General features: G+C 50.5%; 3 protein-coding genes across 3 annotated transcripts; 2 read left to right on the forward strand and 1 right to left on the reverse strand.

Annotated features, from left to right (window-relative positions):
• Positions 1-2,260: 2,260 nt before the first annotated feature.
• GUITHDRAFT_101922 (hypothetical protein) lies at positions 2,261-4,014 on the forward strand (the record flags this gene model as incomplete). The annotated part of the gene is made up of 2 exons (XM_005839692.1): positions 2,261-2,354; positions 2,417-4,014. 2 exons carry the CDS (start codon positions 2,261-2,263, stop codon positions 4,012-4,014), a joined length of 1,692 nt encoding a protein of 563 aa, XP_005839749.1.
• Positions 4,015-5,607: 1,593 nt separating this feature from the next.
• On the reverse strand, positions 5,608-8,802 carry GUITHDRAFT_101924 (hypothetical protein; the record flags this gene model as incomplete). Its single annotated transcript, XM_005839693.1, has 4 exons — positions 5,608-6,292; positions 6,641-6,712; positions 6,779-6,836; positions 6,963-8,802. 4 exons carry the CDS (start codon positions 8,800-8,802, stop codon positions 5,608-5,610), a joined length of 2,655 nt encoding a protein of 884 aa, XP_005839750.1.
• Positions 8,803-14,981: 6,179 nt separating this feature from the next.
• On the forward strand, positions 14,982-15,852 carry GUITHDRAFT_101926 (hypothetical protein; the record flags this gene model as incomplete). The annotated part of the gene is made up of 2 exons (XM_005839694.1): positions 14,982-15,782; positions 15,829-15,852. 2 exons carry the CDS (start codon positions 14,982-14,984, stop codon positions 15,850-15,852), a joined length of 825 nt encoding a protein of 274 aa, XP_005839751.1.
• Between the last annotated feature and the right edge of the window lie 75 nt (positions 15,853-15,927).

The following is a 15,927-nucleotide window of genomic DNA, read 5'->3' on the forward strand; positions in this document are numbered from 1 at the left end:
GCATCCTGGAATTTGTTTCAGACAACACCGTTCGTCTCGACGTCCGAGTCTCCTCGCTTCGCATCGATCAGAAACACCGTCATCAACATCAAGTGGCTTCGTCCGCATACAGAGCGCGACCCTGCCTATCAAGATCCCCACCGACCACCCGAACCTCTGGCCACCAGAGACGGCTTGGAATACGAGATCGAGAGCATCCTCAGCAAACGTCGTCGCGGTCGAGGTATTCAGTACCTTGTTAAGTGGACAGGCTATGATCAAGTCAGTGAGAACAATTGGCTCCCTGCTCGTGAGTTGCAAAAGAAATCAGGTCTTCGCGACCTCATCCGTCAATTTGAACAACGTGCAGCTCTTCAAGCTTTACCCTCCAACGCCTTGGACTCCTCCGACTCGTCTGAAGTGGAACTTTGAATCCTGTCGTTCATCTCCTCATGGTAAGAGCGAAGGACAAGTTGGAACTAAGTTGTCAAGCGCAGATGGAGCGATGTTGTATCCATGAGGATCCGGAACCACGGATATTCGTCGGATACTCTGCCGGATATTCCCTATATAGGCGGACGCATCTCGTGCGGACGGCCTCCTGAATTTCCCCCACTTGCATGCACAGTGAGTGTGGTGGTTGTGCGTAGTTTACCTCCCAGTAAACTTAGAGACTTCTATTTCCTGCTTCTCAATCTTCTTCATCCTTACTTTTCTCGTGTCGTTGACAATCTCTGTGTTGTGTATACAACAGTGCTCAGGAATTTCAAACCGCCATTCTCGTCGATGTGCCTGGACTCTGGATGCAAATCTGTTACATACTCCATTGTTCAAAGAAGCCTTGAATGTTCCCTTGAAAGATTGTCCTTTTAGCCTGGGGCCTGCTCGAGGATCCATCTACCTCGAAGGCCCTCTCCAAATTTTCATGCCAATTCAAAATCCGCGTTCGGCATGTGCAACAGCGATCACCTTCAAGTTCACAAAAATTGTAAGGTTATCCTTCACCAAGGCGCTAATGTGGAATTTCCCTCCCTCGGAACACGACTAAGCAACAAGGCAGACAAGGCCAAAGTTTTATTCTTCCAAATTTCTTAACTCTGCGTTGTGAACTGTTGTGATGGTAAAAGTATTCAGACAGAGAAGTAAAAATTTTATTCATCCAAACTTCTTCTTAACGCTGCTAAATCAACGTTCTGAACTGTGTGCTGAAATAGAGCTTCAACAGGTGCTCATTTTAAAAAAGGATAATTCAACAATCATCCGTCATCACGGTGATATCTTTAGTCAGGTTAAGTTAAATTTCGTACGAGTATAATCAACCCGGCTTGACCCTGTCGGACACTCGAGAGAGGTCTGGAAGCTCTGAATCCGTAGGTACTAAAGGTTTACTTAACTTGGTCCACTATGTCACTACTATTCTCAGGGCCTGAATAGCGTTTTTGAATAGTTAAATCGCAACGTTTCGATATCTCGGTAAAAGCCGACGAGCGGCGCCCTGGCAGGGCGTTCCACATAGCGTACACTGCATGGCGTGCGCAGCCTCGTCCGACTTCCTTCTCGTGTACCTCTTTCTCTCCATCTGACTGACAACATAACATCAACTATCATCCTGAGACAGCAAGATTGTGTTACTGAAAGCTTTCCTGTTGTGCTGAACGAGGACAACAATGATAACGAACCCAAATGTAATTAATTGTTCAACACATGTACGTATGATTAACATACATGTTGTATACACAACCTTGCGTAAGACGTTGAGTTCAGATGATCTTAGGATCTCTGTTTATTAAGCACACACGCTCATCAGATCAGCAGCACCACTGCAGGAATCTGCATCGTCATCCTATTTCCCTACGCTACGTCCAAGGGGCGTCCGGTATGAGTCCAGAATACAACATCGCTCCCACTGCGAGACGACAAGAAGGTCCACCTGTCGTTGACTTCGCTCAGAAGAATCTTGAGTTAAGGATCTGCAGAAGAAGAGGAAGAAGAGCGGCGGGAAGGTGACGCTTGAGCTAATAAAGAAGATTCAAATTGTTGAATTAAAGCACGAATACCAGATTTCTTGTTGAGTTCAGAAGCTGATTTCCAGGAGTGATCAGCTGGGTTAGGATAGCCTTTCCAATGAACAAGATATTGGATACCACGACCACGAGAAGCTGAGAGCCCAAGAAGAAAGCGACGGTAATAGCCGGAGAGCCCAAGAAATATTTTGATCTCCTTTGCGTTGCTGGGTGGCGGCCAGTCAAGGATCGCACTGGTCTTGCTGGATTGAGTCGATATGCATGCCGCTGGAGGGGCAGAGGCTGGCGGTTCACATCAAGGTGCTCAACAGCACGGTGCCGGTGACGATGACCGAGGTGGAGGTGCTGCGGGTGAAGCGGAAGAGGATGTGGGGGTTCATTTAGGGCTGGGCTTCATTTGGGGCTTTGGGCAGACGACATCTCAGTCACCATCTCCTTCCTTCGGAATGAAGAAGCCATCGCACTCTGGCAAGGCAGCAGAGAGTACAGCATCGACGGGCGAATTTTCAGAGCAACTGAAGTCAGCATTGCACACGACCGGTCGTTCAAGCTCCGAGCCAAGCGAGGACCTTGGGGCAAGGGAGGGAGCCTTGCCGAGCTATCGCAGCTCCTAGCTCTTGGAGGAATGTCGACGGCGGACATAGCTCGGATCTATCAATTCCAACTGATCTCGCAATGTCTCGCCGCAGCAGAGGTACAACCGCTGGCGGGCATGCTCGTGCAGGGTGCTGGGCAGAGAGGTCGCAAGGGGCCGAGCCCGAAGACGTATGTTGCTGTTGGAGCAAGCACCGGAGCTCTGCAGCAGAGAGAGCTCGAGTGGGTACTATCCTGCCCATCGACGGCCAGCTGCGAGCAGACGTTGGCCTCGTTCAGAGAGAGCGAGGCGATGGAGGGGGTGCACCTGACTCTCGTCAGCGACGACGCCAAGCTCAGAGAGACGTTTGCAGTCGAGCTCACAGCAGACACCTTCGTGCCGAGAGGAAAGATTGCCAAGCAGAGGAAGGTACTTCGCGACAGGGAGCAGGCTCCAAGCGGCAGTTTCAGGGTGCAGATCAAGTCGAAGTCAAGCATGAGCACAGGCCGCTTCTCGAGGAAGGAGATGGAAGCACTGTGCGGAGGAGGTAACACATCGACCACGCGAGTCAAGCGAGCCATGTTGGAATTAGCAAGAAGAATGAACCTGAAGCTTGCCAGCATTGAGGTTCAAGAAGATCGAGACACGCTGAGCTGGGATGGGAGCCTGATAACTCTCTCCCTGGCGACCAAGGCAGAGGCTCGACGTCTGATGGAAGACATCCCCTTCTACTTGGAAGGGGTCCTGGAAGTCAAGCTCGAAGCTGTGGGTTTCAAGTGGAGCTCTCAGGATGAAGAGGAGAGCGAGGAGCAGGCTCAGGAGCCCCAAGGGCAGCAGCAAGGCGCTGGATGGCTGGAGCTCAGCGACATCGACAGGATTACTCTGGAGGCGGCCTCGCCGTCAGGACCAGTCGACCAGCAGGTCTTGGTCGACCTCTCGACGATGCTCCTGGAGACGTCAGAGGAGATCCCGCTGGAGCTAGACAAGAGTGTCGGCAAGCTGCATGACACCTTCTACTCGCCGGGCAACGTCGAGTTTACGACGCTCGGAGCTTGGGCAGCCACGCCGTCGTTGGGATCGAAGCGCAACATGTTGAAGGAAAAGCTGAGAGCGTACCTGGGCAAGCAGCGCTGGACTCAGGTACAGGGGAACAAGAAGCAGAAACAGGCAGCGAGGAGGGGCAGCGCTTTCTCTCCAAGAGCAGCAGCAACTGATGCGCTTGAGCAGGAGGCTGAGAGCGATGACATCGAGAGTCGATCTGTGAGCCTCTTGTTTCTTGCGATCAGTAAATTTGCTGAAAACCAAGGCCTGAAATGCACGGGCAAGGTCGACAAGCGAGACCGACTGCGGCTGATGCTGAAGGAAGAAGTCGACATGGAAGCTGAGGAGGGCGAGGGCGTGGAGGAGGAGGCTGGCGCAGGCCTCTCGCGCGCTTGAGTCTTAGAGGTGGACAAGAGGCGGAGCGGAGCTGTGGGCCCCAAGGGGGGAAGGAGGAAGAAATAAATGAGGTGGACACGGGGCAAGCAACGAAGGTAAGGCAGGTAAGCCGGTGGGGGAGGGGGGAGGGGGGGGCGGGGGGGGAGGAGGCCGGGCGGCGACCGGCCGGGCTTTCGGGCCCGGTCCGGACCGAGGCCCGGCCCGGGGGAAGGGACGTGAGTCCCAGGGACTCATCCACAACCCACTGCCACCTCACCCATCATCCACTCACCGGCCGAAGGCCGGCCGGAGCACCAACGAGTGCCGAGGCCGGGGAAGCAACACAAGTTAAGCAAGGTTGACCCATGCCAAGGCCGGCGGACGCAACTCCACTGGCTGAGGCTGGAGAAGACCATCAAGTACATCGGAGGAGAGAGCAGAGCAGAAGCACGGCTGCCATAAGGGCCAGCCAAGTCGGGCCGAACTGCCAGGTCACGAGATCCCTGTTAGACTAGAAAAAGGCAAGGTGATACCAAACCTTGAGATCCTTCCTAGCATTCTAATAAACTCAACTACTACTACTACTACTACTAGGGTTTCGGTTATTTCAGGCACCATGGCTGCACGCGTGGTGTAGGGGAAGCTGCCAGGGCGCCAAGGAAGCTGCAAGCGAGAGGTTTGTATACTTCAAATAGCTTTCTAAGTATGGTTCTTCAGTATGATGAAAATGTTCGCAACCTGCTGTATCGGAGATCATGCCAATACACGCAGAGCGGACTTGTGGATGCCTCTGTCCTCGAAGCTGATCTCGTCGAGAGGGTGAAGAGCTTCGCGAAGCGTTATCCGAACAGCAGGACAGCCCAGGCTTGCAAGGCTGTGGAGGGATGCACCCCCGACGCTATCGCAGAAGCCATCCGCTCGACATGTCAGCAGGAAGCTGCATCTTCGATGACTGCTGACAGCTCGCTGACGAGCTGCATGTCCTCTTGGCTTGACGGAGATGCTGCCTCCATTGTGATCCTCTCCAGGTCTGTAAACTCCAGCCTCTCTCCCTCGCTCTCCTCCTGTCGCTGCGCTGCGTCGCTGGTGCCCCGCTGACCAGCCGCCTCAGAGTCAGGCTCCTTGTCGAAGCCGACTGCTTCGAGCTTGGTTGCTGCGCCTTCGAGATAGAAGGGCAGCTCCTTCATCATGCATCGAGCATCCTCCGTGGAGCCGAGGAGGATGCATAGCTTGGACCCGTTCCAGGACTTGGTGTTCAAATCCTCCTCCATGTCGATGCCTTCAACGTTGATCTCGAGCCTGTTAGCGATCTCCAACAAGACTCTCTTGACTCTTGCGATAGACGTGTTGCCGCCGTTGCACAGCCCCTCCATCTCCTTCCTCGTGAAGCGACCAGATGCCGCCGTCGACTTGATGATGATCTTGATCTCCTTGCCGTCCTTGCCGCCTGCCTTCTTCTGCATCCTTGATGCCTTCTTCAACTTATTTCTGGACACAAAGCGATCAGCTGTCAACTCGACTGCGAGCGCCTCTCTGATCTTCGGGTCCTCGCTGAACAGAGTCAGGTGTACTCCCTCCATCGCTTCGCTCTCTCGGAAAGCTCGAAATGCTGTATCATTCGCCTCTGGGCAGCTCCGCCGAGACGATCCACTCCACCTCCCTCTGTCTCCAGATGACGTTGGCCCCTACAGCGATGAAGCCTTTCTGACCTAAGCCTTTGTGGACTTGCTGTCCTGGCGCCCCAGCGACCAGCATGCCTGCCAGCGGCTGGAGTTGGACCGCTGCAAGGGACTGGCGCAGCAGCTGATAGCGATAGACGGCAGCTATCTCAGCCGTTGTCATGCCGCCCAAGGTTAGCAGGTGGGTCAGCTCTGCCAAGCTGCCCCCTTTGCCCCAGGGTCCTCTCTTGGCTCGAATCTTGAAAGATCGATCGTGCACGATGCTCACATGTACAGCTGTGAACTTGCGACCATCGATCGCGAAGTCCTCTCTTCCCTGCCAGAGCTTCTCCGCTTGTGCATTGCGAAGGAAGGAAACAGTCACCGGGATCTCCTCAGCACTCGCTATCTCGGGTCTATACGGAGCCTTCCACATGATTGCTTTACTCTCTTGCACTGAGTCTACGATCAGTCCGATCTCTTCGAATTTCTTCTTCAGCTTCTCTTCATGGTTGACATACACCGAGGAGATGCCCAGGAGAGTCATGGAGATGAAGGAAGTCACCTCGTTGCCTGCTGAGGCGGTGTATGTCTCGACCTTCTCCTTCTTGGCTTCTTCAATCTGCTGCATAAACCACTCTCTGGATGCGTCACTCCATCCAGTCATCGCTAACCCGCTACTATTCTCGGGAGAACAATGGTCCCTCTCTGCAGCCCAAATTGGTTTCTAGTTTGCTCGCTGGCATACCTCGTGCCTTGGAGCCATGCTATTTGAAATCTGTCTTCCGCTGGTTCTAAATTTCGGTTTACCTCAACGATTAATGCCTCCATAACGTCCTCAGAGAGAAATCCATCTTCTCCTGAGTTGAGCAGCGCCGCTGCTCCGTACTCTCTATTGTTTTCCCGTAGACTCCAGGGGATCTCCCCTATCAAGTCGAATGTTTGTATTTTTCTGTTTTTTGGATTTTCTTTGTCATTCTTTTTCTCACCTTCTTGTCTCTTTCTGCTTGATTCCACCACGCCCTGGTGCCCACTGTCCCACCTGCCCTCTCCTCCTCCTCCTGCTTCCATTAGGCGTCAAGCGGCGCGGTTGGGGAGGAGTCAAGCGACATCTCTTCCACTTCTACCGCTCTGCTCCCTGCTTCGGGTGCATCTTCCACTCGCGCGTCTTCCATCTGTATCTCACTGCTCAAAACAAGTTTCAATTCGTTTCTGTCTCCCAGCATTCCTACGAGGGAGAGCGCCGTTTCCTGCTCTTGCGTTTCGCTACCTTCCACGTATGCTTGCCTGCAATCACCCTGACTCGTTCACGCAGTCGCTTGCTCACGGCATTCTCTGCCGCGTTGGCACCCTTATCAGCCCACTCTTGTAGCGTGGGGAAGGATGCATTTCCTGGGCTCTCCGGAGCCATCTCTTGCACCGCGTCATCAAGATGGAGTTGAAGCTGCCCTTGCTGTTGCAGCTCGCTCCTAGTTAGGTCAGCAATAGTTTCCTTAAGTTCTTCGACGACCACGTCCGTTCCCGCATCTGGGAGGTTGGTTTCATTGATAATGGAACTGAGCTCGATCTCTGTCCACACAGTTCCCTCTGCTCTGGTCCCCGTCGTTTGTGACCTGGCCTCAGGGTTAGACTGATCGCGAGTTGCCTGAGGCGACACTTTGAGGTTCAGACTGCTCGCTGTCGTTTGGATTTCAACTGTGCCTTGCCAGCAGAGGAGCTGTGTGGGGAATTCAGCCATCATCTTTCTTGCACTACTTTCACTGCGTAGCCGGAGAATGATACCAGACCCATCCCAGATCCCTGTTTCTGGATCGCATTGGAGGTGGATCCGTTGGAGATCTTTTTCCACCTGTGGATCAAAGCAAGCGACAGCCCTCCGAATGTTTCGGATGACTTTTGCTCTGCCCGTTTCGTCACTTGCGCAGATTTTTTCAATCTCATTTCGGGAGAACTTCCCTGACGGCACAGGAGAGGAGATTTGTACCGAGTACAGCATCTCTGCTCCCGTTGCCATTGCCGTGCCCTCTTGTCGCACCGCATTCTTCATATTCTTGTGCAGCGCCGTTGCTTCCATCTGCACTGAGAACCATTTCAGTATTTTGTCATTCTCTGAGACCAGTCCCAAAGTGACTCCTGCACGATCCTTTCCATGTCGATCGAATGCTTGAAGAACGATGTCCGCTGCTTCAAGGCTCGAGCACGTTGCGATCCAGTCGACCTCTCTGTTCTGGTTGACTGTTTCTATTCCTACCGCAGCGAACACCTTCTTTGGCGGTAGGTTCCTCTTGGGGGGGAGGTTCACTGTCATTCCCGCGTTTGGGATCAGATCAATGATCGCTAATCCCTGCTTCAGGCATAGCTGCCTGTAGATCTCACATATGTCACCTGTGCTCGAATCGTTGAGCCTCAGGAGTTGGGCCACCTCAGCTAGGATTCCAACTCTGCCCATGTTCTCCTTCTTTGGCCGCATCTTGAACGAGATCGGTGGGTTGGCTGCTGGGTTCACTGCTAGAATCCTCCTGCCTGCCACCTTGAAGGTACCCTCTCCTTTCCAGAGTTTCTCAGCCGCCTCATTGCGGACAAATGTGATCACTGCTGGGATCTCCGCTGCCTGCACAAGGTCAGGCTTCAAGGGAGCCTTGAAGATCAGGCTCCTGCTATCTTGCGTCTGATCGACGATCAAGCCTTGCTCTTCAAGCTTGAGGCATAAGTTTTCCACCTGTCTGGAAAAGTATGCAGGGATCCCAAGTACCTTCATGGTAATCGTCTGCACATTGGTGCCCTGATCATCATATGATCTGGCCTCCATCTGCCTTTGTCTGTCAGCTTGGAACTCTGACAGGTACCACTGCTTGACATCGTCACCCCACTGCCTGAGCCCTTTCGGATTCTCCAGTGACGAGGGTTCAGCAAAGCTGCATGTCTGACTGATGGCTTCGGCTAAGGCTTCCAAGGATATTTCTTTTGCTTTCAGAGCTTTGCTCGTCCTGCTTTTGGGGTTCTGCCTTGCGAATTCATCCAGTCTCCGCATCAGTTCGGCTGATGACGGCATCGTTGCAGCTTCCGTCTGCCTCTTGAGGTAGCTGGAGGTACGGTACTGCACGATCTCGTCAGGGTTCACAATAGATATTGGCCACATGTTTCGAAGCATTCTCGATGGTTTCCCGAGCTTCCTGCGTTCCTGGCGACTCTTGCTCTACCACGCAGGGATCCCGCTGATCTGCATGCCTCAGATAAAGGGATCCTTCCGATAAAGGGATCCTCTAAACCCTAAACCCTAAACCCTAAACCCTAAACCCTAAACCCTAAACCCTAGTAGTAGTAGTAGTAGTAGTCGATTTTATTAGACTCCTAGTCAAGAGTTTCCTAGCTAAGAACTATTGCTCTTTGCTCATCTCTCGCCTAATGATCCGTCTAAAGGGGTTCCCAACCTTGGGAGGTTGGCCCATTTTCCTATAGGCCCCTTAGGCCTGGTTGCTTCCGTATTACTTGTTTTCAGTAACGATGTCCTCCGGGCCCGTTCCAATTCCGATCCCGGTCCCTTCCTTATTTTCGCTAAGTGTCGTTGCACCTTCCTGCCCCTTCCCCCCCCCAACATGTAGCCCTTCTCTTCTTCCTTTCATGCGGCCCATGACCATGCGCCATGGATGGTTTGCCCATGAGCCGCGCTTGCCCCCATCGGACTACATCGACTCTCTTACCCTTCTTGCCGTCCATAGCGTATGTTGTACCTCCAGCAGTTGCTTGATTGCTTCTGTCTTGATGCCTTCCCATTCCGTGTCCTCAACCCTTAGCCTCCTGAAATTCTCATGCCATTCCCTCTCCATGATCGATCCTTTCACTCCTGCTATGAATGTTGCTTGTTCCACTTCGTGGTCAGGTAGCAAAGCTGTGATTTCTGCTCGTAGGGGGGCATATTTCTCTTCCTTTTCCTGAAATTTCTTCTTCAGGCATTCCAGACTTGTTTGTTCGACTCCGTCATATTCCGATGTCCTTGCAAATTCGATGAGGACAATGCGTTTGATGCTTGCAAAGTAGCAGCAACCGTCTGGTATCCATTGCCCTTCTTGGTGCATGGAAGTCCCCATCGCTTCCATCACGATGCGAATTGGAGTTTCCCACCATGAATTGACCTGTACCCTTTGTTTCCTCCAACTCTGCTGCAGTCTTACCTTGATCTTCTTCATGACTTGATTGTGTGCTTGTTGAATCATATCTTGGAACTGCCTGCACGCAAGCTGCACATGACCCCAGGTTTCTTCTCGGTCTGGGCAGTGAGGACAACATGGTGAGTTGGTCTTCCCCCATTGAAAGAGCTTCTTCCTCGTCGGTGCTGAGAAGGTTATCGCTTGGATAGCTGTTCGCGTAACTGAACCCAGGCTTTGTTTTAGCGCTTTGCCTAAGAGATTTCTTCCCACATGCATTTCGAGCATGAATTTCTCTGTCAAGGTGAGGTCTCCCGCTCGAATCCTTGCCACCATTGTCTGTTGTCTGATAATGTAGTCCCATTTCTTCAAGCGATCGAATCCTGATGTAGGATTTTCTTCTCCTGCAATGATGAATTCCATTGGGCTATCGTAGATTGCTTTCTCCCATCCCGAGGCAACTGTTTGTTTCCCTTGCTTGGCCATTTCCTTTGCCTCTTGAATATGTCTATGAGATTCTTTTGCTAGTTGGAGTCGGATCCTGATTCCCCTTCCTTCGAGTTTCTTCATGCAAGTGAGTAACCGATCATGTAAGTCCTCCAGCAGTTCGTCTTCGTATCGCATGGTATCCATTCGCAACGTATTTGTCGTAAAGCGGTGGAAACGTGTGGACTGGTACATTATTGTGACTTGATTTCCCCTTTTGATCTGTATTCCTTCCTCAAGGACATGTTGCAGAAGTAAGCCAATTGCGATTGTGTTCGCTCGGATGATGCTGCACTTCCCATTGATTTTCATCCCTCCTCCTGACGTCATCTCTTGTTGTTGGAGAACATATCCTATTCGCATGGATCTGTTTTTTCTGCCCTGCATGATGTCTCCTTCAATAGCTGCTGTGAAATGCCTTCCGCCTTGATGATTGCTGCGCGGCTGGATCTGATCCCTTCGTCTGTTACACAGCTCATAGCGTTGTCGCTCTCAACTGACCCCTCTGGTTTCCAATAGTTTTCTGTGGGGGTATCCTTCCACATATGTGAATAGCAAATGGCAGTTGGGGGACCTATTTGAGGGGGTAGGGTACTTCCTGGTAGAAAATATCTGTACCAACGGTACAACTGTGGTGGTACTATATGAAGTACCATAGGAAAACTTGTACCACAACGGCTTATGGTCTACATTTCAAAGTTCAAACATCAATACTTTGGACCCACCTCTTTCCCTGAGCTAGCGGGGTCTAGGACGGGGTCAAATCAACATGGACCCTACCCTCCAAGGTACTTCCTGGATTTGCAATGCGCAGACGTGATGCATCAGCTGCAGGAGAGCTTAGGCGAAGACAAAGAGAGGCAAGAATCCGAGAATCTGCTGATGAGCGCCTTGAAAACAAGCAGCCTCCGCCCCAACTCACGATCCCACTGCAAATATGTCAGACCCAGAGGCCCCATCCTCGAGCTGTGGAGGACTCGGACGATCAGCGGTTTGCTGCAGGGACCGCTGTTATCTTTCGAGATATTGACTCACATGAGCAACTAGGGATCGTCAAGCATGTCAAGGAAGAGACATGTACTATCGTGTGGTTGTATAGGAAAACTTTGCTGCAAAGAGTCAGTCATGAGGGCGGGCTGAACAATTCTCATCAATTTACAAAATATGTGGATGGTCTCGGAGAAAACCAGTGCCTTCAATCTATCTATACTGATGAGGTGCCACATGAAGACATCCTTGAGCACGCTTGTATAGAATTTCCACAATTTTGTGCTCCAGCTACTTTACGGTTGACGCCTCGCACTGGAAACACCTACCAGCGAGAGAATGCAGCAGAAAGAATAGATTCATTTCGTAAAGAATACGATATACCAAGGTCGGGCCAACTTTTCTTCGTCATTGGTTGGATCATGTTTATTGAAAACAATCGGAGGCGAGAATCTGTACGGTGGGGCAATTTCAGACCTTGTCTTGCCTCGGAAGTTTTGCGAACGCCATGTGCGACAACAATCTGGGTATCAATAGAGAGGGAAATGTTTACTTGGCTTGCATACAGATCAGCACTGGGGTATCCTTCCAGCGTGAGAAAACGTGGATTTGAAGTCAAAAATGTCAGCGTGCGACAAATCATTGAGGACTTGCCGCTTGCTTTTCAGAGACAAGTGGAATGCAAGCGTAAGAATGGGCGGCACTATTCCTGGATTTTGCCTGAAACACTTGGGAGGCAGGAGATGTTCAAACGAAACTATCTAGCAATACCAACAATTGATACACCTCTTGTAATTCGCGAGTCAGGTGTTGCCATTTACATCAAATTTCCTATTTTTTTTGTTGTCAAGAGTGAAAGCTTATTCATTGAGGTGATGAAAGTTATTATGATGAATATTACTTCACAAGCTGACATGGACTTCATCCCTTGTAGGTCAACAGACTTGTACTGTTAGGCGCATCAAGAGAAGAAATTTGGACTTATCCTCCTGAATAACTCGGTAGTAGGTTTATAACATAGCTTGTTCAATTTGCACAGCACTTAAGGTCGAGAGCCATGATGCCGACATGTACAGACAGGTTGCATGTTTCCATTCCATTGGGTTCTCGACTGGATTTGTTTGTACCAGGCTAGCCTGTTTGTACCGAGGTATAATTGAGTTTTACCGAGCATTTCCCGTGGGCCGGCAGAGCTCCCTCGACTATCACCTCTACACCACCCGTATGTCTCAGAAGAGATGAAGTCAGGGTAGGTAGTCTGATTTCAGGAGTGGGCGAGAATCATAAAAGTCTTGGGCATTCTGGTAGTGGAATTGACGCTGAAAAGCAATCTCTTCGATTGCCGTTAGGATTCGAACGCGTGGTCAAACAGCACCCACCTGAGCTAGAGTCTTATACTCGAGGGGGGTGGCCGCGATGTGGGTTTGAATCGCCACGCCTTTGACCCCATTATTTCCACTCCAAACCTCCTTTTCGCGTAGGGTGGGTCACACTCTCGAGCGTTGCGAGTTTTACGGTTCGAATTTGACCAAGGTTCACCCTCTACCCCCCAGTCTCTGAATTTCAAATGGGAAAATGATGGGTAGGGGGTCCCCCCATTTGTCTCCACTCCAGCCCCCCCCCTCCCTCGACGAACAAGAGATGGTGAGATTGTCCCATTGACGCGCGTAAGGACGATAATGAACAATGTGAGACTTCGAATCTAACCATGCATTGATATGCAGGAAACGAAGATACGGTTACTTGTCTATTTGTGATGACTTGGTCTCTTCTGTGAAATTCAAGAAGTAGCAAGAGATTTGAACTCAACATCTCTTCCTCAACATAAAGCCAATGCAACATCTCTATCATTACCACGCTGCCTCAAATTGCACTAAGACCACTTAGATCACTTAGCTTAGGCCGAAGATGATGTCAAAGCTGAGCAAAAAATTCAAATTCTTGCACAATGACGATTCATTCAAAATGTTCAAGTGTAATTTCAGAATGGACAGAAGATGGCATAGCAACAGCCGATCTCAGCATGTATTTTGAAACTGTGATGGTAAGCAAAAACATCATACGAAACAGTGTCTACCTTGTGTTTCTCTCTGTCTCATGGTCTACGGTATCCTTCGTGGCACAAACCTACATGGCCAGTGAGTTGCATCGGGAACACTGTAGATGTGCTGATTGGACAATGGCAGGTACATGATATGGTTGGCGATATTCAGAGTTTTAAGAAGATAATCGTTTGTATCAGATGCTTGCTTCAGACGTGTCGATATGAGATTCCTTTCTACGCTGATAATCACGGCAGTGAATCGTATCATCGTGTTACTGCGGCATTGCCGATGATGTTGATGAAGCATCTTTCATGACAACCCGTGCAAATGCTTATTCTCTCTGCAAATCCTTTCTCGCAATTGCTCCAACCATGCAATTTCAGGAAAGTGTCTTGCACACTCCGAGATAGTATTGCATGTTTGACATCTAGGCTGTGATACCAGGGATCAAGCGATATATAGAGTAGGCAAAGGCTGTATCAGTCATGCAAACTTGAATCTGCGTAATAACAGTTTCTGAAGATTGTTTATTTGCCAACAAATAAAAGATGCTTCACCATGATGGTGATTACTGTGGTCCCTTGTATACAACAGCTCTGAAGCAGCACTGTCCTGGTAGTAGCGGCTCACAGAACACAAAGCACGCAATGGACAGGAGGAACTTCGGGAGGATGTCACAGTAGACCGTATAACACTCTGAGATACACTTTTCAAAAGAAGGAGATGCAAACAAATAGAATGATGTTGCATGCAAATCGAAACAGAGGTGTCAGGATCCTAAATGAATCATGTTGGCAACAAGGTTTGAATTTTCACCAAAGACAATTGAAACTCTACTGATCACAATAGGGATGACAATGAGGATGTGTAAACAATCACATCTGCTAAGCGTTGCTATTTGTTGCCAAGCGGAAACGCACCTGTGAACAACCTGGCATAGATCATCGTGATCTTCATGATAGCGGATTCAACAACCAGGAGTTAAAAGAACCCGTAAGCCCAGGGTGCTATTTGTCCATCGAACTTCAATCGAACTCTGAAGTTGAGATAGGAAGGAACTTTGAATCTTCAAGAACAGGGGTTTATGTAAACTGGAAGGTGGCACATCTTGAAAGTCAATGTTTTCATTGGGCTTATGCGTGTTGCAACCCCAGGAAACAATCATCGTTGGCGCGACATGCGTACATGTAACCAATCTGATTTCACACATCCAAAAAATTTGCTAACACTTTGAAATTTGAAGGGAAGGTTTGTTTGTTTGTCCGTGCTGTTCGTTTGTTTGTTTGTCCGTGCTGTTCGTTCGTTTGTTTGTCCGTACTGTTCGTTTGTTTGTTTGTCCGTGCTGTTCGTTTGTTTGTTTGTCCGTACTGTTCGTTTGTTTGTTTGTCCGTACTGTTCGTTTGTTTGTTTGTCCGTACTGTTTGTTTGTTCGTTTGTCCGTACTAGGGTTTAGGGTTTAGGGTTTAGGGTTTAGGGTTTAGGGTTTAGGGTTTAGGGTTTAGGGTTTAGGGTTTAGGGTTTAGGGTTTAGGGTTTAGGGTTTAGGGTTTAGGGTTTAGGGCCGGTTATTTCAGGCACCATGGCTGCACGCGTGGTGTAGGGGAAGCTGCCAGGGCGCCAAGGAAGCGGCAAGCGAGAGGTTTGTATACTTCAAATAGCTTTCTAAGTATGGTTCTTCAGTATGATGAAAATGTTCGCAACCTGCTGTATCGGAGATCATGCCAATACACGCAGAGCGGACTTGTGGATGCCTCTGTCCTCGAAGCTGATCTCGTCGAGAGGGTGAAGAGCTTCGCGAAGCGTTATCCGAACAGCAGGACAGCCCAGGCTTGCAAGGCTGTGGAGGGATGCACCCCCGACGCTATCGCAGAAGCCATCCGCTCGACATGTCAGCAGGCACGACGTGAGCTTCTGCAAGAAGCGATGACTGGATGGAGTGACGCATCCAGAGAGTGGTTTATGCAGCAGATTGAAGAAGCCAAGAAGGAGAAGGTCGAGACATACACCGCCTCAGCAGGCAACGAGGTGACTTCCTTCATCTCCATGACTCTCCTGGGCATCTCCTCGGTGTATGTCAACCATGAAGAAAAGCTGAAGAAGAAATTTGAAGAGATCGGACTGATCGTAGACTCAGTGCAAGAGAGTAAAGCAATCATGTGGAAGGCTCCGTATAGACCCGAGATAGCGAGTGCTGAGGAGATCCCGGTGACTGTTTCCTTCCTCCGCAATGCACAAGCGGAGAAGCTCTGGCAGGGAAGAGAGGACTTCGCGATCGATGGTCGCAAGTTCACAGCTGTACATGTGAGCATCGTGCACGATCGATCTTTCAAGATTCGAGCCAAGAGAGGACCCTGGGGCAAAGGGGGCAGCTTGGCAGAGCTGACTCACCTGCTAACCTTGGGCGGCATGACAACGGCTGAGATAGCTGCCGTCTACCGCTATCAGCTGCTGCGCCAGTCCCTTGCAGCGGTCCAACTCCAGCCGCTGGCAGGCATGCTGGTCGCTGGGGCGCCAGGACAGCAAGTCCACAAAGGCTTAGGTCAGAAAGGCTTCGTCGCTGTAGGGGCCAACGTCATCTGGAGACAGAGGGAGGTGGAGTGGATCGTCTCCTCGA

This window comes from Guillardia theta (assembly GCF_000315625.1).
Source record: "Guillardia theta CCMP2712 unplaced genomic scaffold GUITHscaffold_8, whole genome shotgun sequence".
NCBI classification, from domain to species: Eukaryota; class Cryptophyceae; order Pyrenomonadales; family Geminigeraceae; genus Guillardia; species Guillardia theta.